Source organism: Mytilus trossulus, chromosome 3 (genome assembly GCF_036588685.1).
Source record: "Mytilus trossulus isolate FHL-02 chromosome 3, PNRI_Mtr1.1.1.hap1, whole genome shotgun sequence".
NCBI classification, from domain to species: Eukaryota; Metazoa; Mollusca; class Bivalvia; order Mytilida; family Mytilidae; genus Mytilus; species Mytilus trossulus.
The window spans coordinates 47,751,812-47,778,809 of NC_086375.1; the positions used below are offsets into that span (position 1 = coordinate 47,751,812).

The 26,998-nt window shown below is 32.2% G+C and overlaps 4 protein-coding genes and 1 long non-coding RNA gene across 6 annotated transcripts; 2 read left to right on the plus strand and 3 right to left on the minus strand.

The window, feature by feature from the left end:
- Window positions 1-298: 298 nt before the first annotated feature.
- On the minus strand, window positions 299-2,755 carry LOC134710838 (uncharacterized). The gene is made up of 4 exons (XM_063571241.1): window positions 2,581-2,755; window positions 1,575-1,744; window positions 1,133-1,418; window positions 299-791 (listed from the first exon to the last, which is right to left on the minus strand). The coding sequence occupies exons 1-4, from the start codon at window positions 2,753-2,755 to the stop codon at window positions 352-354; spliced, it is 1,071 nt and encodes a 356-aa protein (XP_063427311.1). The 3' UTR covers window positions 299-351.
- Window positions 2,756-4,179: 1,424 nt separating this feature from the next.
- Window positions 4,180-5,270, minus strand: LOC134711672 (uncharacterized). Its single transcript, XR_010106212.1, has 3 exons — window positions 5,239-5,270; window positions 4,823-4,870; window positions 4,180-4,219 (listed from the first exon to the last, which is right to left on the minus strand). It is a non-coding gene; the product is annotated as an uncharacterized LOC134711672 (long non-coding RNA).
- Window positions 5,271-5,525: 255 nt separating this feature from the next.
- LOC134711673 (transcription intermediary factor 1-beta-like) lies at window positions 5,526-10,390 on the minus strand. Of its 2 annotated transcripts, XM_063572436.1 has the most exons (3): window positions 10,309-10,358; window positions 9,922-10,028; window positions 5,526-6,938 (listed from the first exon to the last, which is right to left on the minus strand). In XM_063572436.1, the coding sequence occupies exon 3, from the start codon at window positions 6,929-6,931 to the stop codon at window positions 6,125-6,127; it is 807 nt and encodes a 268-aa protein (XP_063428506.1). In that variant the 5' UTR covers window positions 6,932-6,938; window positions 9,922-10,028; window positions 10,309-10,358; the 3' UTR covers window positions 5,526-6,124. The 2 variants fall into 2 exon arrangements, with proteins under 2 accessions (XP_063428506.1, XP_063428505.1); XM_063572435.1 differs by lacking the exon at window positions 9,922-10,028 and having other exon boundaries at window positions 10,309-10,390.
- Window positions 10,391-14,551: 4,161 nt separating this feature from the next.
- LOC134711674 (protein PML-like) lies at window positions 14,552-18,305 on the plus strand. Its single transcript, XM_063572437.1, has 3 exons — window positions 14,552-15,810; window positions 17,318-17,356; window positions 18,241-18,305. The coding sequence occupies exons 1-3, from the start codon at window positions 14,691-14,693 to the stop codon at window positions 18,294-18,296; spliced, it is 1,215 nt and encodes a 404-aa protein (XP_063428507.1). The 5' UTR covers window positions 14,552-14,690; the 3' UTR covers window positions 18,297-18,305.
- An 85-nt stretch (window positions 18,306-18,390) lies between these two features.
- On the plus strand, window positions 18,391-25,577 carry LOC134710839 (uncharacterized). The gene is made up of 5 exons (XM_063571242.1): window positions 18,391-18,442; window positions 19,434-19,475; window positions 20,946-21,137; window positions 22,513-23,787; window positions 24,137-25,577. Exons 1-5 carry the CDS (start codon window positions 18,391-18,393, stop codon window positions 24,604-24,606), a joined length of 2,031 nt encoding a protein of 676 aa, XP_063427312.1. The 3' UTR covers window positions 24,607-25,577.
- Window positions 25,578-26,998: the final 1,421 nt, after the last annotated feature.

Sequence of the window (26,998 nt, forward strand, 5' to 3'; positions counted from 1 at the left end):
ACAGTAATGTAAATACTACCGAGCCACCTCAAAGAGTCTATATCATATACATTAAAAATTATTTTAGCAATTTTACATATTTCCATTAAATTAAAATTCTATTAAAATATCATTGATTGTATCAAACAATACGTGTTCAATCGCATCATTCAAGTTACAAACTTTTGAAGTATACATGATTTTTTTTCTGAATATTGCTACCATATTGATCAACCAGAAACAACACAATGCCACACAAATACAAAATATACAAATATGGATAATGGAATTGTTTGAAAGCCACAACTATTAGTACACACACGTACATCTAGAAATAAACATGCTAATACGACGTTAAATAAGATAATATTTCTATTCTCTTTCATACGTCAGGCTATAATATTTTCTTAAAGCCGTTACAAAACTGTCAACAGTAGTCTTCTTAATATCACAGAGATAAATGTTCTGAAGGCTATTCTGTTTACCATGTGATTGTAGAAAGTTGTCTATGGCCTCCACTATCCACTCTGTGATCTCTTTAACAGGAAACCCAGAATGACCTGTGTATAATGCAGGTATCGCAAAACTTGTAAATTTCTTTTCTTGGGTCTTTCTCATGGCCTCCTGCACAACCCTTACAAGAGATTGTTTTTCTTTCTCGTGATCATTTGACCATGATTTCCCACCGACATGGGCGACCAATTTACCTCTTAGCTTTCCCGCAGAGCTACAAAAAACTTCCTCTACATCCAGTTGCTTGTTTGGCTTCTTTGCAAGGTAGTCCTTACATTCTTTTTGGATTTCAACACCACCTGGAAATAAAAAAACTTTCGGGTACTTTTTAAACAACTGGTATATATAGTCAGATACTACAAAGAAAAGTAGCACATATTTAAAAAAAAAATTGACAACATATATACTTACCACACCGAATGAAAAACGATCTAAACAATATAGGTTTTACGTATGAAAAAGATCAAATTAAAATTTCTGCAGTAAAAAAATACAAATATGGCCAGACCATTTGAAATTCCTAACAATTTCTTTTGTATTAGTTACATGTATTCATGTTTTTGTATCTGTTGAAGTGTATCCCATAAACACAGTTACACTGAAACTGAGAGGATTGATCATTATATACGATGGTATGTACCTTTAATAACAAGATCATGTCCAACACCACAACTGAGTTCAAGTGACCTACTGGAACTGCATACAATCACGTCGTTGTCAAGATCGGTGATGTCACCGACTATTGTGGTTATTGTCTGACCATTTTTTGTGCTGAAATGTGTTGTACCACGTACCTTCTTGTCCGGATATTTATGAAAGATTTTGACGTGCTCCTCAATCGCTTTTGCATTGTTTTTTGGAATTGCAAATATTATAACTTTGTTATTTTCAGTTGTCACGATGTTGACATGTCCACCTTTCTTTTTCTAAATATGCTCTACCTCCTTGTTCCACTCTTTATTGTCAGGTTGGGTATCAACATCAATGGAAACTTCCACTACAGAATCTTCGACTAAATGTGCTGCACTCTGAGCCGAAGTTTCCGTCAAAGAATACATCACTAATGTGTTGCCGTTTTTAACTTTCCATGCACCAAGAATTCCATTTTCCTTCAGTAGATTATCCAATTCTAATTTTACAACAGGCGTTTGAAGAAACGCTATCTCATCGGGCGAAAATCCACTAATCGGTACTTCTGCTACTTTTTGAAGGGCTTCAGCCACTTGCTGCTTTGCAACTGCTACAAACAAAGCTGTTCCAGAAAATTCTATGATGTTTCTGTCTAATTTTCATTCCTTTGAAATCTTTGCAGATATCATCAAGGACCTTTCCATTTGACAGTTAATGTATTTCAAACTCTTCAAGCCTTTCATTTATAATGACGTCTGCTGTAAACAGGCGAACTTTATGTGTTGCATCAATGAAAGGGATCTTGTACCCAACAATCACAATATAAAACCTTGTTTTATCTTCGTCTATAAAAACCCTTTTGTCGTTCGTAACCCGGATTTCACGGACAAGAAAATCCAATTCATCGTCTTTGATTTTTTCTTCTGTAACATATAAAGTTTCTAAGAACTGTTGTACTGCCCTTTCAACACATCTCCTCCATTTGTGTGCTTTCTTTTTAAAGTTTTTCATATCTGGATCCAAACAGCATTCAATGATCAAGGAGCTTTCATCATGGATACTAGACGATCATTGTATTTTGGCATCTAATTGTTGAAGACGTTCGTCTAGAACTTCCTTGCTTAATGGTGATCCTAGGAGGAACTTCATTTTATTCATGTTTAAGTTGGCAATTTTGACTGGGCTAGGAATCTCGCTGTTATGCATTTCTATTGTCAAGTAATGGCCTTCGAATTTCAATCTCCGACCCGAAAACGGTTTCAAAACTGTAAAAAAAATTATAAAAATCGCTTATCATTACATTGTCCTTAATAACCAAAAGGATAATATGTAAAGTAATGGTTAAACATTTTAACATCTATTTTTTTTAAATCTACTTAAAGCTCTTAAAATTTACAAACTGATTTATTTTGCTATGATATTCAACCTCTTGTTCTGTTTTTGAGAGATCACACCTACCATCTGTATTAGAAAAGACAACTTTACACCATCCTTCATCCTCATCCATCTGTACGTCACACACTTTGTTTTTTCCTGACACCGGCAGTTCATTGAAATAGTCTTTTATCCTGTTAGGTGGGGTACCATTAGGAAATCCCTGAACAATTAAACTATTTGACTCGTCAGACTCCATGTATTTGCTACCTAAAATATACCATTCATAATATAATTATCAAATAACGCATTTACTCTCCTTAACAGTTTCATATATTTTTATTTATTTTTATAGTTAACTAGTTAAATAGGGTAACTATGAGGTAAAAGTGTTTCCGAATGACGACAAACATGGTTCATTAAAATTATTTCGACACATCGAAAGCAACATTAACAGTATTATGCCAGTTTCTTTCATCTATTTAGCCAACTACCTTTTTTTTTTTAAATAAGTTGTCCATAAACTAGAGTTGCAAAAGAGAGGCGAAAAGAATATTCAACTCATAAGTCGAAAGCAAACTGACGCTGACATTGAAGAATAAAACTAAAAACGACGAAAAAGACACCAAAAGAAAAACAGTGCATAAAACACGACACAGACAACTAAACGTATTAGCAAAACGAATCCCACGGAAAAAAACCGGGTATGATTTGAGTGCTCCAGAAAGGTAAGCAGATCTTGCTCCTCATGTGAAAGTAAATCAAATCATGTAAAGTGTCATGGCGTTGGTTTCTCAGCGTAGAATATATTTTTGGAATATATTCATTAAGGAATACATTTTTCTCTCTCATACATCATGCACATATCGTTCGAGTTGAATTAAAATTACGATGTTTTTTCCTACGTTTGATACCGGAGGCAACGAATGTAAAAGCCTTAAAATATAATACATAATTGAGAAAATAAGTGTTAAACAAAATGTTGAAATTATAAATGTATATCTTTCCCTCATTAGGGAACATTATTTTTTTAAAAGCATCGACTACAACTTGAAATAAGGAGATATGCCATGACAGTATTTTAAATAATGCACACGAAAAAACCAACGGTGCATCCTATTTCAAAAGAACAAACGAATTTAAAAAATGACAGAAAGCAACCAAAGGAAAATAAAAAATGACAGACAGCAACAAAAGGAAAATAAAAAATGATAGACAGCAACCAAAGACAACCACTTATCTACAGGAAAATGTAATATAACAAAAATACCAAACTCCAAGGAAATTCAAAAACGGCAAGTCCCTTATCAAATGGCAGCCCGCTCTATGACAGGACCATACAAAATATTGCTCGGTTATACATGTTTGTGGGTACACAATCTTTACTCAACCGATAAGAGTGATATGTCAGCATGTAGGCTTAATCTTGTGACGTTTGACACAGTAAATGATCTCACACGACACGAAGATTCATTTGCAGGTACATTCTTTTTCAGTTTTATTTTTCATATAGTCGCATAACCATTTTGTATTAATGTCCTATTATTATAATAATAATAATAATGATCGTTATTATTATGATTATGATTATTTTGGTTATGATTATGATTATGATTATTATTTTATTATTACTGTTATTATTACCATTATTTTTTTATCTACATACCAAAGTCATCATCATCATCATCATCATCATCGTCTTCCATATAGACGTCCGATGAACCTGAAAATATTTGTTTTCGTTTATTGTTTTGACTAGGCTGGCTTAATATCAATGAATTCAATGAACATCTATTTAAAAAAAAGAGTCATTGTGTGCCTATCTTGTTGTATATAATCGACATCTTCGTCATATTTCATGAGAATTGTATTGAAATGTAGTCCAATACATGATATTACCTACACGTCTCATTTAGATTGACCATTCTACATAGAAACGTAATACCGTAAAAAAAATCATACAATCGGCGCAATAAAATGGGTTGTTTTTTGTTGGGTTTTTATTGGGTGGGGGAGGGGGGAGTTATACCTAAATTTTTTAAATTGGAGTGACACAAAAGTAGCATTGGCGCAAAACAGTTGTTGCGAAATGAGTTTATTTTTGGTTCGACCTTATATCGCTTTTATATAGGTGAGAACGTGAACAGAATAAAAAAAAATAAAACAATCGGTGTCTACTACGTAGCCAGTTATATTTGAAAAAAAAATATATAGCTACTAATAATTCCCTTTGTTGATTTTGTACTCAACACACATTGTTACAGGAGCTCAGATTATTCAGATATCGCTCGGCACACTTTTGTAATATTATGATTAATATCCTTACCACATTCATCTTCAGTTTCAAAACATTCCTCTCCATTGCAAAAGAAAGCTAGAAAACATTCAATAGTTTATAAAACAATAGATGGAAAACTTCGTCTTGTATTCTGAATATATGATATTTTATAAAGAAAAATATGTATATTACATTATTCTGTTTTGCTTTCAACGTTTTACTAAACCATAGTTGACCACATAAGAAACTGTAATAATGCAGTATGTTGAAGGGAAATTAATAAGATCACCTGTTCATTAGACCATATACAAATAAGTCATGAAATTAAATGCAGGCTAAACAATAGATTCTAGTTGAAATTAAAAAAAAAAAATTGAAATCGACAACGATAAAATATTATTTCTTTCTCTTTCTGCAAGATTTCAAACTATCTCATAAACTTGTTTTTTAGTTTGTCTACTCACCCTCTTCTTCTTCATATTTGTCACCATTTTCATTGAATCTGTAAGAATAATGATAAAAGTTTGAAATTTATACACGTGTGGATATGTTTAAATTTTGATTTTGTTACTTTGGAATTTCAATTTTCTTTATGTCTTGTCACTATAATTTTTGAAAGATAGCTGTTTCTGTTCATATCACAAGTAACTACATATATATTGTACTATGTATTTGTATTTGTTTATGTTTATTTTGTTCATTTCACATTAATTAAACAATCAATAGATGTTGGAAATATGCATACCTGTTTCGTGTTCTACGCATTCCATTTCTGGCAAATCTTTGAATTGAACTCCATTCACCAACAGTTTTAAGCTGTAGGTTCCGGAGTTTTTAAATGTGCAATCGACCTCGTATACGCCGTCTCCAAATTCTTTAAAATTAATTCTGGCTCTTTTTCCAGAGCTTTCTTCGTTTACTAACAATGACACGTGAGCTGATTCATCAACTGGTTTTGAATTGTAATCTCGCAGAGTAACTTTGAAGGTTTTGCTTAGATTTCTGAACATTGAATTTGGTATTGCCAATTTTGACGTATCAGGGTATGCATCGGATGATAGAACATCTCCAAATGTTTTCACCTTTTCCTCGAAGCATGCGCCTTTGCCTTCAATAAAAAGGTGAGCTCACTGTGTATGTTTGCCTCAGTCTCAAACTCCAAGGTGTTTAATTCTTCTAAGTGTTTATAAATCGTTGGAGTTAAAGTGAGGAATGCAGCAGGATTCTGAGACAAACAAGCCTGTTTTAGAAAGGAAGAGCCATGAGAAAACCTGCCTTTTCTACTTTCTAAATCTACTTTCTGATTTCTTAAGTCTTCTAGCTTTTTGTCCGACATTGTGTTCAGCTTTTCTAGCAAAAATTCTTTTCTTTTTCCAACAAATGAATACAACGATTGAAAAACGATGCTATTTCTAACTCAGCTTTAATCGTTTGTCTGCTTACATCATCAGTTTCGTCATTTAACCACTCTTGAAGTCGACTAAGGTTCACAACCTTTTCATTTACCACATCTTCTTTAGTTAAAAGAAGATTTGTTTCTTCTTCAAATTGGTTTGTTATGTCTTTTCTAATATGGTCGTTGCCGGAATGGTCCTCCATCCAGCACATACTACAAACTGTCTTTTTGCATTCCTCACCTGCACAATATATATCCAATGGTTTGTCCTTATGTCTGAGTATTGTACACAACATTTCCTGTTTAAAATCGAAGACATCTTTTATATCTGCTATGGCAATTATTTTATGATGTTTGAGTTTTCGAATGTTTATATGACTTTTTCTGCATGGTGTACATAGAAACGTTTCGCAATGTTGGCATCTATAGGCAGCAATTTTACCATCTTCACAGTTCTCACATGAAATGTCTTTGCCTTGATGGAACGAATTGACAAAATTCACAATGTCTAATCGTGTATAATCGACAATAAACGCATTCGGTGAACTATCAGGTACTTCATACTTCCGACTACAATCTGGACATGACAATTGCGATTCTTCAATACCATTATTCACACATGAGGAACAGATAGTGTGAAGACATGGTAAAACTATTGGTTGCCGGTCATCTTCGTCGAATTGGTTCTTACATTGCATACAATCTAAATACTCTTTGTTGATACCTTCACATTTATCAAGGCCTTCAACTTCCTCTGACATATTTGAACTACAAGAATATATAAGTATCTTAGACGTGGTCACCTGAAGCTTATAGTGTGTATACCGATATACATGAATATATTTTTATACGGAGAGTTGAAAAAATATGATATTCTATATCAAATTAAGAGTTGCCTCTGATAAGGTCTTACTACAAGTAATGATAGTTGAACTGTTGTATACATGATGAAGGTGGATATTATGTGGAGGGAGCAAGCCACTCAACACGTTTCAGAAAATGACTAAGAGTATAACTCTTTTCCGCATATCAAGTTCTAACGTGTTTTAAACTGGTGAACCCACCAACAGTGTGTGTGTGTGTGTGTGTACCATTTTTGTCTATCTGGACCATATGTTATTCATTGTTTGACTTTGTTCTGTTTTCTGGGAAGAGGGGGTTGCTGTCTGATGTGCTGTTTAATTGTTATTTTATTAAAGGAGGAAAAACATGTTGCCATGTGTGAATTCAAACTAGGAATGGCGGGAAGCAATCTGTCATGTAGATTTTAATCATGATGGAGACGGAGAAGCGTTATATACATTCAAAAGATTTACCCACCAATCTTTAAAAAAAAATGATATTCCTATTTGTGTAAATAAAGGCAACATTAGTATACCGCTGTTCAAAAATCATAAATCGATTGAAAAAAAACCACGCAGGTTACAAACTTAAACTAAGGAAAACACATCACATATAAGAGAAGAACTACGACACAACAGAAACACACCACTAAAATGCAACACACATAGAAAGAAACTATAATATAAAAATGGCCATTTTACTGACTTGGTACACGACAATTTAAGAAAAATGGTGGGTTGAACCTGGTTTTGTTGTTAGTCAAACCTCCCGTGTTTATGGCAACGTTAAATATAACACTAAAATGACAACATTACATGAACGGACTACACTACAAATAAATTGGAGAACATACAAGAGAGAGAAATACACAAATAATAGCTATAAAATAGTATCAGGCTTATAACTTAATACGCCAGATACGTTTCGCCTATATAAGACTCTTCAGTGACGCTCATATACAAAAAAGTTCGAAAGCCAAAACAAGTACAAAACTGAAGTGCATACCAAAAGTTCCAAAAAGTTCCAAAAAGGTGTACCAAACACGGCTAAAGTTATCTGCCTGGGATAAGAATATCCTTAGTATTTAGAATAATTCATATTTTTGTAAACAGTACATTTATAAAAAAAGACTATATAATAAATATATATATCTTAACACCGAAGTGGTGACTTACTATAGAATAAAAATTAATACGTAAAACAATCTAAACCAGCACAAACAAAAGGGGCACAGCCGAGTTCGCCGAAGAAATTGACGCACATTAGAATTTCGAATATTTCCCAACAATATGATAGAATTCAACATTAGGTTTGTAATACTGATATAACATGTATTAAAAAAAATGAAAATTACAATACTTTAAATAATATAACATTTTTTGTCACTCCCTACCCTTTACGAAATGCTTGTTTAAAAAATCCTGGATAATTAATCCACCTTTTGAAAGTCATCTGCAAATGTTGAACCTTTATATATATTGGTGTAAAAGTAACAAAATTCCAATCTGAAACATCTTGAAAAACTTTTGATATAAACAAACTTTCTTCGTCACTTATATCACTGCTTTATCAATGAGGTTTAAAGTATTGTTATAATAAAAAAAGGTATATACAACTGTCATTCTGTTCCTATGAAATTGAAGGCTAAGTTTATAATAAGTCTTTTCGTATATTAACGTAGACTATAAAAAAGAAGATGTGGTATGATTACCAATGAGACAAATCTCTACAATAGACCGAAATGACTCAGAAACTAACAACTATACGTCACTCTACGGCATAAGTAAAACAATTCAAACGAGAAAATGAACGGCCTTATTTATATAAAAGAAAAAGGAACGAAAAACAAATATGTAACACATTAACAATAAACTCATCATATATACCAGGACTAAATTTAGTATATACGCTAGACGCGCGTTTCGTCTACAAAAGACTCACCAGTGACGCTCGAATCCAAAAAAAATAAAAAGGCCAAATAAAGTACGAAGTTTGCTAAATTTAGTATATACCCCAGACTCGCGTTTCGTCTATAAAAGACTTACCAGTGACGCTCGAATCCAAAAAAGTTTAAAAGGCCAAATAAAGTACGAAGTTAAAGAGCATTGAGGACCAAAGTTCCTAAAGGTTTAGCCAAATATACCTAAGGTAATCTATGTCTGAGGTAGAAAAACCTTAGTCACTGAATTACAGGCTCCTGACTTGGGACCGCCACATACATACATAATGTGGTGGGATCCCAACACTCCCCCTAACCTTGGACAGTGGAATAACAGTACAACATAAAAACGAACTATAAAAATCAGTTGAAAAAGGCTTAACTCATCAGATCGACAAAAATACAAGTGGACGTGGCCGGGTAACTTGACGTTTTTTTTTACTAGTTTGGCCTTTGTTAGTCTGGTAGGATTTTTAATTTTAGTTTCTTGTGTATAATTCGGAGTTTAGTATGACGTCCATTATCACTGAACTAGTATGTATATTTGTTTAGGGGCTAGCTAAAGGACGCCTCCTGGTGCGGAAGTTTCTCACTACATTGAAGACCATTTGGTGGCCTTCGGCTGTTGTGTGCTCTATGTTCGAGTTGTTGTGGCTTTGACACACTCAACTTTTCCATTCTCAATTTTAGTGTTATTGGGGACACTGCCCTTCTGTATCTTAGTATTTTTTTACTTGACACAATTTGAAATAAATATCCACGAAAAAAATCATTTGAATATGTGCATGTCAGTGAAATTCATGTATGGCAAAAACAACTTTATTGGTCTTAGTTATTGGTCTTTCTATACAGTTATTGGTCCTTCTATACGTTTTAAACTTTATATTAAAATTGACGTCGTAAAAGTACGTGGCTTTAAAAAGCATGAATCGTATGTCATAATGTGTATTAGAGTCATTGGTTGTTTACCTTTCACATCATTCACCCCTAGAATCGACCAAAATAAAACTTGTGCTAGTTCTTCTTATAATTGTATTCATAACCAAATCGTTTATTGTCAAAACCCTTTCATGAACCTGCAATAAATAGACCTCTATATAGCGTATTCTTACTTATGTTACAATTGATTGAGTTCAAACTTTGCCGTTCTTTAACATGTTTAAGTTAAGCTGCAAATAGTGAAATAATCCATATTCATATGATAATTGGATTTCGGAAGAACAGTTGACAGTCAACCACAAGTTATTTAAAAACAAATAGCAACATCTTAGGTGAAGCTTGAATTATATGACAACTATAGAACCTTTTTTTTTTACAAAAAGGAGACACTCTAATTGAAATCAAACAGGTACTTACTTCGGGAAGCTAAAATCGCACAAGGAAGTTCTTTGTTCCATTGATTGATATTCCAAGGTAGATACTCATTGGAACTTTGTTTCAATGTCATATGACAGTTCAAGTGCGCATCGAAATTGGCTTCAAATATTTTTATATCATTGGTAATTGCTGGTATCGAAGGTAAAGAAATACGTTTCGTTGGCAACAAAGCCTAAATCATGCATGCTCTCAACAAATGGAAATTAAAACACTAAGTAGTTGTTTTTTAAATATTAAATGCCTGGCATCTTATAAAGGTCTATTTTGACAAAAGTCTATTTTGACTAATTAACTAATAAACATATTCACATTTTATAAAAGTAATTCTTGTAATTTACATTGTCAAATGTTATAAAGCTTCACCAATCATATTAATATTAACCCTGTTAACCGACATCACATGTCAACCCTTTTTCGACAGTTAGTAAAGGTTCTGTTTCTCCTTTTCTAAATAGTTATGAACCCATTTTGTTTCTTTCTCAAGGAAAAGGTTAAGTCACAAAAAACACTGAACTCCGAGAAAAATTCAAAAAGAAAAGTCCCTAATCAAATGGCAAAATCAAAAGCTAAATTTCGTCAAACTAATGAATAACAATTATCATATTCCTGAATTGGTACAGGCATTTAATGTACTAAAAAGTAAAATCACAAAAATACTGAACTCAGAGGAAAATCAATTTGGAAAGTCCATAATCACATGGCAAAATCAAAAAACAAAACGCATCAAAAACGAATGGACAAGAACTGTCATATTCCTGACTTGGTACAGGCATTTTCAAATGTAGAAAATGGTGGATTAAACCTGGTTCTATAGCGCTAACCCTCTCACTTCAATAACAGTCTCATCAAATTCCGTTACATTTACATGATGCGTTAAATAAACAGTCACAATCAATAAAATAGTCAAAATATGGGAACATCAGTCATCATCGTATAACAATTTAACAGGACACAACAACATCTACTATCTACGAACACATGGATTGATTTGAGTGTCTGACGTCAGAAAAATTATATACGTCACATAAATTTGTCGTTGAATGTGCATACAATAGTTATCAAAAGTACCTGGATTATAAACAATTTTTAAATTTTACACAGGCAATGAGCGCAGACAGGGTTTAAAAATCAAAAGTATGTTAGAATAAATTACAGAAATCAAACTAGTCCAAAAGTTATACATAGAATTTATGAGAATCCAAAACTTTTAAAAGGAACAATTTAACAGGACACAAAAACCTATCCACGAACACATGGATCTACTTGAGTGTCCGACGTCAGAAAAATTATATACGTCACATAAATTTGTCGTTCAATGTGCATACAAACAATTTTAAAATTTACATAGGCAATGTACGCATACAGGGTTAAAAAATCAAAAGTATGTAAGAATAAATTACAGAAATAGACCGAGATTCAAACTAGTCCAAAAATTATACATAGAATATATGAGAATCCAAAACTTTTTAAAGGGAACAATTTAACAGGACACAATAACATCTACTGTCTAAGAACACATGGATTGATTTGAGTGTCTGACGTTAGAAAAAATATATACGTCACATAAATTTGTTGTTCAATGTGCATACAAACAATTTTAAAAATTTTTCATAGGCAATGTACGCATACAGAGTTAAAAAATCAAAAGTATGTAAGAATAAATTACAGAAATAGACCGAGATTCAAACTAGTTCAAAAGTTATACATAGAATTTATGAGAATCCAAAACTTGTCAATTCCACTACGCCATTCCGAAGAGAACGGCTATTTTCGTTCTATGTTCCGCCAGTGGTAGCATATACAATACCAGCGTTATACCAAGTTATGTTTCAAGATTACACGATTGTATTTATATTTAGTTATTGTTGTGTCGTCCCAAACACAATATGATCCTTAAACTCTCTGTTATTTATTATCTTCTGCAAGTAAAGTTTTAATTGGTCAAATGTAAATATTTTTTTCGACTTTCTGCAATGATGCTCTAGTTATTATTGATTTTCGATTACTCCAAACTTTCTGAAAATCTCTGGGATCTCTTAATCTATAAATAAATACGTATGGACATAATTTGATGGATACGAGTTTAAATATAACAGTTATATTACTTCCTCATTTTGGTTTAGAGAGAGTACATGTAGATAAAAGGTAAGTCATATTTAAAATCGAAATTAAAAAAAAATCATCGACTAATATTGATCTTACATCAAGGTCATTTTTCATTTATTTTCATATTCACATGTTGATCTGGTATCAGAATTGTTTCGTTGCTTACAAGTTATCAAATATTCATTATTCGCTGACGAAATTTTTCAGGCTGACGTCTGACACTTTTAAACTTTAAATATAACTTCGAAATATTATCTTATGTTATTACTTTCTTCATCATTTTTTCAGTCTTATAATCATCTCATAAAATTCCAGAACATGTTCGAAATGTACATATTGCATTGAGGATAATTGAATGATGCTAGTCTGGTAAAGTACTTTTAAAATATGAACCCGTCAAGCCGCAAAATCGTTGAAAGTTTGATGTTAAATTTGGGTCATTGGTCTCTATATACAAGATTTGTTAAGACCATAAATGTAATTTACGTATCACATCTATGTTTAAGACTTACATCTTGATAAGTTAGACGTGTGATTGAATACTTCTATTTTTAAACAATGACAGGCCATTTCGAATTGATTAAAATAGGTTTGATAAGGAAGATAACATTTTTCTCGATGGGTTTTGAATTCTAAAATTGATAAAAGTTAACAACGGACGTGATGTGGTTTCTCTCGCTCGTATTTTAAAAATTGAAAAGGCCTATATTTTGATTTTGAAAAGCTAACATGTAAAGTAATAATTATATTAACAGCAGATTGTCAAAGCAGATATGAAATTTTAAATACAACATTAATTAGATAAAGCTTAGAGAATCTATATTTGTTTTGAAAGCAGACAGGAAATATAATGGCGTCTATAATTAGTAACTACGAACACTTTATATTAGAGGAAATTCGGCAATAAGTTGGTAACTGATATCATACATTAAACATTGTGTAGCATTAATCACCGGACATATGTACTTACGAAGCGGTGGATAAACGTCAGATCAATGTTTCATATTTTCAATATACTCTTCTTTTGATTGCATGTTAAGTTTTGTGATATTGATTGTTATAAAGCAGCTTCTATTTAGGGCTGAAAATGATCCTGCTTTCGCGATATCTAGACCTGAATCAGACAGGATTGTTCCTGTTTAAGCGATGAACAAAGCATTTTCTACAATTAAAAATGCCTGTACCAAGTCAGGAATATGACAGTTGTTGTTCATTCGTTTGATGTGTTTTATCATTCGATTTTTGCCATTTGATTAGGGACTTTCTGTTTTGAATTTTCCTCGGAGTTCAGTATTTTTGTGATTTTACTTTTTTCAAAAACTTTAGCCTTCAACTATTCATTTGATGTTTTCGTAGGATACAGGAATATGCCATTTAAGCTTGAACAATACTGAATTGTTGTTTTCTGTACGGGGATTATAATAGAATCAATTTTATAACAGCGCAGACAACCGTAATACGTATGTTGGTATTAATACTGAATCATTTACCCTTAACTTGTTTGTTATTGGCTGTCGATAACAGTGAATTTACGCTCACTCGATCGGTCAGAGGCGTTTCAATCGGAGTTTTAATATAATTATAGAGGAGAGAACATGTATATGCACGAGAACCAAAAAAAAAAGAAAGTTTCAGTATTCAACATTTAAATCAACACACAAGGTTTAGTCCTATGCTAGTTATTTGTATTATTGGATTTAGGCTCTAAAAACCTTTGACAGCCCACAGTTTAAATGTCTATGATACGTACGATATGACAAGTGGGCGTTACAGACGAACATTCACCTAAAATGACCCAGTCAATTGATAACCTGATCGCGACAAGAAGGGGGTTTGTTCACGCTGTTATAAAAATGATTGTATGTACTTTTTTTTCTTTGTTTCCATGGTGGGGATGTTTAAAATTGTTGAAATTATATATGCAGGCAGTAAATAATAATAGTCTTTAATTTAGTGAACCATGGCAGAAGGAGGTTTTCATGGAAGTATAAGAGAAAAACGACTTCAATGTTTACACTGTAAAACACAGTTTGATGAAGAGGATCATCTACCAAGGGTGTTACCATGCCTGCATACTTTCTGTTCGACGTGTTTAGAGAAGCTTTTAAAAAACAATATCCTTACTTGCCCAACATGTCATGATAATTCTAAAACATCCGCAGATTCATTGGAAACGTACCAGGTTGATTTCACCCGAAAAGATCTAGTTTCCTTCCATAAAAGTTTTCTGCCAGTCATCAAAAGTAGAGTGTGATATGTGTGATAACAAAGCCGATTTCTGGTGTGACGTTTGTGAAAACCTTTTATGTAGCGGCTGCAATAAAGGTCATGAGAAAAATAAAAAATGGAGAACTCACAAAGTTGTAAGCATTACTGAAATAAAAGATCCTTCGGATTTCCGACATGAGGTGCTATGTAGTAGAGAAGGACATAAAAACAAGCCATTAGAAGTCTACTGTACAGGGGATAGTTGTAAAAAGGCTGTATGTGGTACATGCTGGATGGTTGACCACTCTGACAAGACTGAACATACACCAACAGATATCGAGGACCAATTCGTAGAGGAAAGAGACAGTCTTCTCAAGAAAGCAGAAAAGCTAAATGAAAAGCAAGTTCAGATAACGAGACTTCAAAAGAGAATAGATGAGGAAGCTTATGATGTCACAAAGCAAACTATTTTAGCGGATTTTGAAATAAGTTCTTTTTTTAACCAGTGTATCAAGCTGTTAGAGAAAAGAAGAGATGAGCTGTTGGAGACGGTTAACACGATTTCACAGAACAAAGAAATTGTTCTGACTAATCAGAAACAGGAACTAGAAGAGTCCAAGTATAGATTGTCAGATGCAAACATTTTTCTTGAGCAATCATGTCTTTCGAATAATTCAGCAGGATTCCTGAATCTCGTTCCAGTTATAAATAAAAGATTTGAAGATTTGATACAAGAAAAATACGACAAAGCTCCAAGAGTTGGTAGCCAAATCGGTTATTCAAACGTAACCACAGGAGATGACTCACGTATACTGAAAGGAAAAAATCTACAGAAAATTATTGAACACCATGCGGCAATTTCAGCTACAAATGCATATCCACCAAGGACAGAAATTATAATAGTAAATACGAGAGGGAATAAAATTCTTCAAGTAACTTTGAAGGATTTCAAGGAAAATACCATAAATGATTCTTCTTTATGGGTGTCTGCTGTTCTTAAGGGCGAATCCTCTGGTGATGTAACAAAATTACGATTTAACAGTATGGGTAATGGCAGATTCAAATCTCTACAGAACATTAAAGATTCGGATGTTTATATTAAAATTCTGCTGAATGAGAAACAATTCACAGAAGAAATGAAGATTGAATCATTGAACTGTGTAACAGGTATAATTATAATTAGTGTGAATGATTTATTAAAACGAAAAAAGAATGAATTGATTGATATAAAAAAACTAAATACAAATTTATAATAATAAGAATATTTCTTGTTTATATGTTCCCGTGCAATTCATGTCTTTAAAGGGGCACTAGCTACGATATATATAAAAAAATAAAGTATGATTTTTTTTAGATCAATCATTAATCAAATTGGAATAATGAAATAATAATTTGCTTTTAGCAATCAATTTCCTTTAATTTTGTTGAAATAAGCGATTAAACATAATTTTTGACTGATTCGCTTGCAAGTGAAAACGTCATCATCATTCTAACCGGTATTCATGTGAACTTCAAGTTAACCCCTAGCTAGAGATTGACAACGCATGCATTGTATGTGTACTGGTTATTTAAATAAAAAGAATGTCAACAATGAAAGTGAAACTACGGTAAATCATTTGATTACTAATTCGATGCACAAAAAATCATTCTTATATGGTTAAAAACAATTAGAAACATCTATTTTTAATCTATAAAATAAAATCAAACAGACCTATAAAAATGCAATTGCACGTGTTGTTTTAATCTATTCGTATCTTTATTTTTGTTTACATCGCTTATATGGTCATCTGAGGTCAAATCGATAGTTAATTAGATGGCGTCTGGACTAAAATACACACGAAACGAACCTATATAGTATCTACCCCATGCTCTGTAAACTGTTTATTTTAGACTTTTGATAGTTTGGATAAATGTTTTACATTGTTATAAACCAAATATGAGCATTTGAGTCAAATCGGTTACAATGAATTTGACAGCTAGTGCCCCTTTAACAAAAATCTGTTCGCTCAATAAAAAATATTAACGTTTTTTACAATTTCTCTATCACAGACATTTCACTTGCAGTTCACAAAAAGCCAATATGGATGCCATGGTATTTTAAAAAAAAGGATGATTTAACCAAAAAGATTAGTCTCTTGCAATAGCTGCACTCCATGTTCAAAACAAATAGTATCTTTCATGTGAAAAAAACATTTGTTCACAATTAAACGATTTTATGATAATTTTTGGTTTACAGAAACAAGTATAAAGTAAATTCACAAAAATATTTAAGGCCAAGGAAAATTAAAAAAGGAAAGTCAAGTATCAAATTCCAGAATCAAAAGCTCAAACTTTAAAAACGAATAGATAACAGCTGTTTTATTCCTGACTTTGTACAGGTATTTCCTTTTGTAGAAAATGGTGGAAATCTAGTTTTATATGTAGCTACACCTCTCACAAGTATGACCGTCGCATCATGTTCCATTATATTGACAACGATGCGCGAACAAAACAAACAGACACAATAGGTTAAAAATGTCAAAAATAGGTGTACATCTGTGAACATCGTGCTTTCATCTTAATTACCATGAAAAAAACAAATGTACAGAAAGAAAGGCCTACATCAAATTAGACATCCTCATTTTGCTTTTGATTTTAACTTTATATATATATATTCATTAATGTATTTTCATAGGTAATCCAGAAGAAGAGATAGATAGTGTAGAAGAAAATGGTAAGCATTACAATTAATCAACACTTAGTTTGTTTTTATTTGAAGTGTAAAAGAGTTTACACTGACTGGTGTGCATCATTATCGCTATTTTGTGCACCTTTCCTTTGATTTTTTTTGTGATAATTTTCATATCATGCTACTCACTTGAGATGGAAAACGGTCGCTAGAAACTAAGGAGGCACGTTGACTTGCTAATAAAATTGACATAAAATTGACAACGTCTTCATAGGTAAAATAGCGATAAACAGATTATCATTGGTCATCTAAACTCGATTGTTTTTCTCGCTTTTGCCATCCCGGCACAAGCGAGAAAATCAATCTCGTTGAGATGATCACCGATAATTTATAATTATCGCCTCCATCCCCTCATATGAGATAACAAAATCATTGACTAAAATGAAAATGAAATTACCTTTGGTGTTTTGTTTTTCGATACTTCATTTTGAAATGATATGACTTTATCTCAAAAATGTAGTTAAAACAGAAAGTATGAAGATTGAATCAGGATTTATTGGAGTAAAGTTCAACGCAAAATGTGTAAACTGTCAAAGTGGTTATCTCATGACTCAACAAAAGATTGTAGTTAAGTTCTCCAAATACCAAAAAAAATCTGGACTTTTCAAATGTTTATGTACATATTTTTCATAGCTTCTGTGACACGTTTAAGGGATTTTTGAGTTGAGAATGTTTGATTCAAAAATCAAAATCTGAGTACGCCCCCACTTCTTTTTCTATAAATGTTTTAACATTTATAAGATAATAAAAGTGACTAATCTGATACTTTATGACTAAACAAGTATTTGAATGTGCTTATTGTAATATTATATAGTTTATATATGAATAAGTGTATACAAACATCAACACTTTAGATATTTTATTTTTAGAATTAATCAGAGAAGAAAAAGAATTTACAGATTCAGAAGAAGAATGGGGTCTGTAAATGTTTTATATTGGTACATTACTGTTGCTTTATTTACACTTCTCAATAAAAATAAAAAAACGAATACAAAACGTCAAGGTAAATTTGAAAAGAAATGGTGGAGTCCTCTACCTCTTTACTGACCAAATTAAACTTTGTCGACCAAAGTAACGGGTAAAAAACAACTGTTACATTCTTGACACGATTCAGTCATTTGCTACGTTAAACCTAACTAGACCTCCACTTATATGACAATTGTTTGTTTTTCCGTTATATTTATAAAACGGAAACATGCAGAACATATACAAGAAGAATGGTGATTGTTAATTCGCGGAACATGTGTCATATAAAAAAAAAATATGTCAGTTTTCCAACATGCACACTGTGTAAGATTGTATTAGGTTTCGGAAACGTGCGGAATTTTATATCTGTACTTTTGTGGTTGTGTATTGATCGAATAAATAACAATTGAAGACGACTTAGACAAGTTAATCATTCTTTTGATAGATTTCAGTACTGCATAACTTTAATAGAAATAAGAATATATGGCACGAATGCTTAGCATAATGAGACAACTTTCACAAAGTCACAATTTGTAAAATGTAAACAATTATAATAGTAGGTCAAATTATGGCCTGCAACAAGGAGCTTTGGCTCACATCATACAGCAACATATAAAGGGACCAACAATGACTTGTGTAAAACAATTCAAACTGGAAAGTCAACTGTCGAATGTATGTAAAAAAAAAACCGACGATGAACCACCTTCAAAAACAACAACCACTGAACAACACTATCCCTTTTCACAAAATATATTTTTAGGTATAAAATGTATTCCTTATCAATTTAACCAAATATTTTAAACGTAAGATTAATTTTACACTTAGGATTTTTTTTTGTGAAAAGTTCTAATTTTAATCAGTGGTTCCTGACTTAGAACAGGTGCAAAAAAATGCAGCAGGTTTAAACGTTTAAACAGGCGCAATCCTTCAACCTGACCATGCTGACATGAAACATTAAATGTAACATTACACTATAGAGAGACATACTATAAAATATTAATTGACGGGCTTAACTCAAATAAAAGAAGATGCATTTTATGTTTTGGTAATTGAAACATACAAACCGATTATATAATCATTTATTTTTATTTTCTAGATTTCAATCCAGATAGGGATGATGATATCAATCACGAAAATGGTAAGTTTGGTTGTTTCTGTTATATTTTTTTTATATATTTTTGATTATTGACACATAATATTGTATGAATCTTTTGATATTTGATATTTCTATATTTCTATTTCGAGTTTTTCTACATCTGATAATTGACTTAACTTTAGAAACAAAAGTATCGTAGGCATTTGCAGAGTAGACTTCATATCTTCATCAGATTGAAATAACTTAATTCCAGTTATTGCTTTAAATTCAAAGTAGCATGGTTCTATCATAGACTTGATGTAATGGTATATCTAGTGTCTTTATTTCTATTGGATTGCAAAATAGTAGACCACAATTGGTCTTAATCTGTTATGAATCGTATTCCGTATATTCAGAAATTATTGCAAGGTTTAATACGATAAATGCAACAGAGTTAGTATCGCAATAATAATAACTAGCATTTTTATATCTGATACATATATCTTTACGCTCATTTTCCTAACATCGCAATAATGAATCTAGCATTTTTATCCATTTTTCCAAAAAAATTGAAATAATAAATGCACGGAATAATTGAATTTATAGCACATTATTCTTTTTCAACTACCAACATAAGGGTAAATAGCTCAGATAATCTAATTTCGTAATTGCTTTATTAAATTTAGTCGGTTATCTTTCTTTCTATTCACACAATATATATTTTCCCCTGTATGATTCTTAACAGCCTGCTTTTTTATCATATTTTAAAGACATAGCATTATATTATTAAACTACATTTTGGTATTTTGCCAATAGTTATCAAAGGTACCAGGATTATAATTGCCAAATTTTGAAGAAATGTAGCGTTTCAATTTTGGATCCCTAGTTATCAGCATTCAGTTAATATTGATACATATAAATGAAACCGTTTTATGACGTCACGTCACGAGTTAAAATTTCTACACAGAAGAACTAATTTCGTTAGCGTTGATATAATCAGTTGATCTGAGCAGCGTATCGTGTTATAGATATAAACTCACTCTTAAAATAAAGTCTGTGGTCAGGTTGTTATTTTTTTGACACACTCCCCATTTCCATTCTCAATTTTGTATGTCATAAATTTAATTTTAAGTTTTTAGTTGTGTAAATTCGGGGTTTCTATCACTTCATCAAACAATGTCCCTCTAACTTTATTCAGTTCGTTTGTAAGTCGGTCGAGTTTACATAATCCATTCAAAAATAGTTAAGCTATATCTTTCCTTTTGTAAACTTTCCATATTACTGTAGTAAAATCCAACCTGCACTCTGCTATACTGTTTCTTGTCAGGATATGCTTGATTGTTTTAGTGTAATTAAATCTTTAGCTGAGCTGTTTGCAATAGACAGTTAGCGGTCAGTGTCTTTATAATATGGCTGGAGATTTAAGAAATGTATGCATTAACCTCATTGACTTTTTGTTGTGTAATGACAATAAATACATAACTTTTTCACAATTTTTACCGTCCAACAATTACACCTTTTTGTTAATTACAGAAGCCGTGTCGTCAACGACGGATGGAGATACTTGCAGTATTCTAATCGACGGTTTCTGTGAAAGTAAAATAACAGAAACTGATGTAAGGGATTATTTTAGTAACAAGGATCTCTCTGGAGGAGGTACAGTGAAGGAAATTGAATTCAATACTGATGAAGGATGGTGTGTTGTAGTTTTTACAAGCTCTCAAGGTAAGTTGTTGGCGCCTTTAATTTATTCTAAAACAAGAATGTGTCCATAGTACACGGATGCCCCAATTGACTATCATTTTTCATGTTCAGTGCATCAAATTTAACATTAAAACTAGAAAAATCTTATTATAAGGTGCATGTGTTCAAAGTTTCAAGTTCATTGGACCTCAACTTCATCAAAATCTCCCCCAAGGGTGACTGGGGTATAGAAATATGGTCACTTGGTCTTCTCCCGACCGGCAGTAAAACGCTTGCAGAAGTGGGGCGTCCGTTTGGCTATGCGGGATGTATCAAGTTCGAAGTCACGTCCGGTCAGAAGGGGGACGTTAAATCCGATGCCTCGTATAAAGAGAGTGCCACGCTCTTTGCACGTAAAGAACCCTTGCAACAACTCTTTGAGGGGTCCGTAGGTGGCCTGTTGCAAGGCTAAATTTCTGTCCCTATCCGATATACCCTCCTTTTCCCAGATGGCCTATATTGTAACAACCTACCTATTGTATTTATTGTGAACTTGTTCTCGTCCTGAATATGCATGAAATATTTGCCACTGGACGTTGAGCAACCAACAATCAATCAGTCAATCATCAAAATATACCTTGACTAAAAACTTTAAACAGAAAATTTAACTCACTGAAGTGGGACAGACGGACAGAGGAACCAACGAACGGACAGGCGGACCGACATACAGACCAGAAAACATAATGCCTATAAATGGGGCATAAAACATGTTTAAATAAATGGTATAGAAGTCAATAGTAACAAACAAAATCGTGTTATGTATATTTGTGGCAATGTCTAATCTAAATTGAAAATAATTGATTCTGCCAGTTCTCTTCATACGTTACAAAATCATAACTGAGCACATTTTTCGAAGGAGAATCACGTTTCTAAAACCGCTTAATTTATTGGAATAAAATAAAGAGTTATCGAAAATAAATTGACAATGCCACGGTTAAAAAAAAAATATGTTACTATACTTATTCAAAAATCATATACAAAGAATGAAAATTGGAAAGCAGCTTACTTAAACACTGTAGATTTCATGCATAGGTGATAAGACTCCGCCTCTAATTCTCAACTAATATAGGTATTTCTTTAAAACTATAGACTCGTGTACATTCCTGTAAATTTAACATTCATACCTATTTATTTTAAAAAAAAATAAACCCCAAAAAATGTTTTATAATCTGGTTGTCTTAATAATATTTCACCATGATATTAGCTAAATTTAACCGATACATTTCTATTAGTTATATTATTGTTCACAATGAAAATGAACGTCTTTCGACCAAAATGGAATGGAAAATGATACCAACAAGTGTTTCCTAAAAGAATAATTAACACATTAAGTTATGTTTTTATATATTTGTTACAGCTTTTAATGATGTTTGCATCAGACGACATAAGCTGAAGGACCACGACATGAATGTAAAAGCTCATGGTAAAAAAAGACAAAATGTCCCAGAGGTCAAGGTGATTTCTAACTTAGATGAACACAAATTAGCTTTCATTACAGCTTCAAATATAAGCAAAGATGTTCTACAAACTCACTTAAGCATATTTTCAGCTAAAATAGACTGGTCTTCTGTGAAACCAGACAATCGTTCTCTACACATAGCTTCAAACCTTACTTCAGATATGAAAGATTTTCAGAAGAAAGCTAGGGTATGGGATAAACATATTGAAAAAGAGGTATTACAGTTCTTTGAATTATTACAAATTAAAGAATACAAAATAGATCCAAACGAATGGGATTTAATCAAGAAAAGCGTTCATCCAGTTGATGTAAAGGATAAGGAAAGAGTTATGATAACAACCAATGAAAACAGATTTAGCATAGTAGTAGTTGGCTACCGTATTCCTTATAAATCTTTGGTCAATCACATCAATCTCCTGACAAACACCGTGAGAGTCAGGGAAAGGTTAGAAAATAGCGAAATACGTTTGTTATCCGCGGGAAAAGAAATGGAAAGTATAAAAAACGAACACAAATCCATAAAAATTGTTGCAGATTTGGCAAACGGTAATATTGAATATTCAGGAACTGCAGCCATAGTAGCATCAGCAAAGCAGAGAGTTTCTGATACACTAAAAACAAAAGTAACTCTCATTATCCCAGATATTGCAAACGAAAGATATCAATTTTTCAAAAGAAAATCAGTTCAGAAAGAATTAGAGAAAGAATTCAAAGATAAAGGTATAACATGCGCAGTTGGATTTGAAAAAGATAACAAAATTTTTATTTACGCGTTATCTAAAACAGAAGGTGAAAAAGCAGTCAACGTTGTGAGGGCGTCAATAGCAGAAGTTAACGTTGGTAAAGAAACGCCACCTGGACCTCTCGACAAAGAGTTGCAAGAAGTCAGAAAAAAGAAAGGCGACACAGTAGAAGTTCGAAGATCTGACAGTAAAATTATAATTTACGCAATACCACTGTCAACTGTAGAGGCTATCAAAGATCATATCAATTTTTTTGTTCGATATCCCCATGGAAGTGTCCGTTGTACAGCCCATTTCTGTACTGAGACAGGCCAATCTATAACAACATTGCTCGGTGATATTACAGATCTTGATGCAGATGTAATTGTTTGCAGCTCTGACAAACATTTGAAACTTGGTATTGGTGTAGGCCATGACCTTGTTCAAAAAGGTATTTATTTGAAGATAATTTATATGTCTGGTAAACAGTTGCTATGATATCAATATAAACAAAAAGAAAGTATCATTTATCAGGTGAACATTTCATACTGTGTCGATACATTTGTCCGTTTACGAACGTATCAGCATTTGATCTTACTCTTGAATGAGTGTAGATAGCAAACTTTTTTTTTAATTATTTACAAAATCAAGAAATTTTAGGTTAATTTCAAATACAATATCATGCTTTTTAAGTATGCTAGCTATGGAACTGATTTCATTCCAAATAAAGCATAAAACAATTCAAATTTTCCGGAAAAAAATGTTTAATATAAAGGTATGGTTTTTAATCTTCTTGACAGGTGGAAACCAAATACAGTTGGAATGTCACACCTTCCTCCAATCAAAACAAATAAAAGAATTGAATAAAGACGAGATATTTTGTAGTTCATCTGGGAAACTTACCAACTTTAGATGGATTGTTCACATACCTGGTGAAAAATGGGAAAATGTCAAAGAATCTAGTGAGATTGATGGGAAGAATAATTTCATCAAGTTGATTACTTCATCTCTTGAAAAAGCAGAAAAAAAGAAAAGTAAGAGTATTGCCATGCCAGCATTATGTTGTGGAAATAATGAGTACCCTGTCAACAAATCTACTGATTGGATTGTGGAGGCTTTAAATGAGTATCTGAAGCGGCCTGGAAATAAAACAAACATCCGAAAGATTTATCTGTGTGATAAGAACCCAAGTGCAGTTGACAACTTTGTGAAAAAATTAAAGACTTATAAATATGCATTGGTGTACAATAGAGACAAACAACAAATTTAAATCGAAGATCATTTTGGAATTGACAGTAGCTAAATCACCTTATAATATTCATTATTGTCCTAATTTGTATATATATATATATATATTTTGCCCAAAAGGTCCTACAGAAATAATAAGTAAATAAGCTTTGTGTTTTAATCAATGTGCTTATTAATAATGTCGCTTTTAAACTTAAAGACATTAATCTTAATATAGTTTTTAATGCTTTTGTTGCACAGGAAATATACAAATATTTTAATACCAAAACGTACGACATTTATCACAAGTGTTTATCTATTACATTTACATATGTGCACTATATGATCCAAACGAAATATTTATGACGTAAGTGTTTTAAATGAGATAATACCATATACAATATTACAGCCGTTCATTGTAGTTGTTTTCTGCTGAATGCAAAATTTGTAAGCTTTGTTGCCCAACAAGATACACAATGAACAAATTGCATAACATATATCACAAATAATCATCACCATGTTTGTCTTCATTTACAAAATACAAATAAATACAAAATTATGCCATTGGTTGGTACTTTTGACGTCGACAAATGCTTAATCAACTCCACATGTTAATAATAATTTGTAGATATATGATCACATAGGTCCTAACATTTATCAATTAATTTTGATTCTTAGATAATACACTGAACCTTTGAATAATACAAAATTCAATGTAAAAATCGTTTAGCTGAAAAGAAAATAAATATAAATGTTTGTCAGTTAAGGCGCAGCAACTGGTGCGATTTAAATGATAAATTACTTTAAAGGCAGAGCTGGCTTTAAGGTATCGGCTGATCTTTTATTTAATCTCACTGGGTTTTACTGTGCTAGCGATATTTATATGTTTAGCCTACTTTGTCTCGGTCATACCTAATGAACTTTATCCCAGAACCACGTGCCGTGTAAAAAAAAATACGGTTTTCATATAATATGTATGTCTTCTACAGTATTCTATATCATATAAAATTATTTCAAATATGTTTCCGTACTTTTCCTCCCAGGAAGATGAATGTACAAAATCATGAATATGACAATTGTTATCCATTCGTTTGGTGTATTTGAGCTTTTGATTTTGCCATTTGATTAGAAACATTCCGTTCTAAATTTTACTGAGAGTTCAGTAATTTTTTTTATTTTACTTTCAAAAGACAATAACAATCAAAACCAAGGAGTAAAAAACGACTCGTAAAACCAAAAGACATTTACATCAACAGTTATAAATAATAAATAAGAAACAACACGAACTCCACTAAAAAACCTCGTGTGAAATCAGGTGCTTCGGAAGGGTAAGCATTTCCTGCACCTTATACGGCATCCGTCGTGTTATTCTTTTTTCAGTCCGGTAATAATGGAAGGTTATTATGATTGAAGAAGAATATCAGATATGATTTCTGACACACCTTTGTCACAATGGCGATTAAGCTCTTGATGGCGACCGTATAATTTTTTAAGTGATGACCTTAATTTGATTGATTCATATACCTAACGAACTTTATCCCAGAACCACGTGCCGTGTAAAAAAAAATACGGTTTTCATATAATATGTATGTCTTCTACAGTATTCTATATCATATAAAATTATTTCAAATATGTTTCCGTTCTTTTCCTCCCAGGAAGATGGATGTACAAAGTCATGAATATGACAATTGTTATCCATTCGTTTGGGATATTTGAGCTTTTGATTTTGCCATTTGATTAGAAACATTCCGTTCTGAATTTTACTGAGAGTTCAGTAATTTTTTTTATTTTACTTTCGAAAGACAATAACAATCAAAACCAAGGAGTAAAAAACGACTCGTAAAACCAAAAGACATTTACATCAACAGTTATAAATAATAAATAAGAAACAACACGAACTCCACTAAAAAACCTCGTGTGAAATCAGGTGCTTCGGAAGGGTAAGCATTTCCTGCACCTTATACGGCATCCGTCGTGTTATTCTTTTTTCAGTCCGGTAATGATGGAAGGTTATTATGATTGAAGAAGAATATCAGATATGATTTCTGACACACCTTTGTCACAATGGCGATTAAGCTCTTGATGGCGACCGTATAATTTTTTAAGTGATGACCTTAATTTGATTGATTCATATTCCTGTCTTTTGAGAAAGCAGTATTCCACGTTTAACAAAATCAACGTACTTTGAGCTAGTAAGTTCACTTGGATATATCAAATGTAAGTGATCACTGAATCTACTATTATTAAGAGACAGAACATCATAAATATACCGAAAGGTGAAATAAAAAGACTGGGCTTATTTCTTTTCTCATTTCTATACAAGCCCATGAATAAATTCTGCTTCAGGAACCTAAAAATAAATCTGCGAGTAGAGGAGCGCAATTGGTACCTATTGGGATTCCAATAGCCTGTTGAAAGACCAAATCCAAATTCAA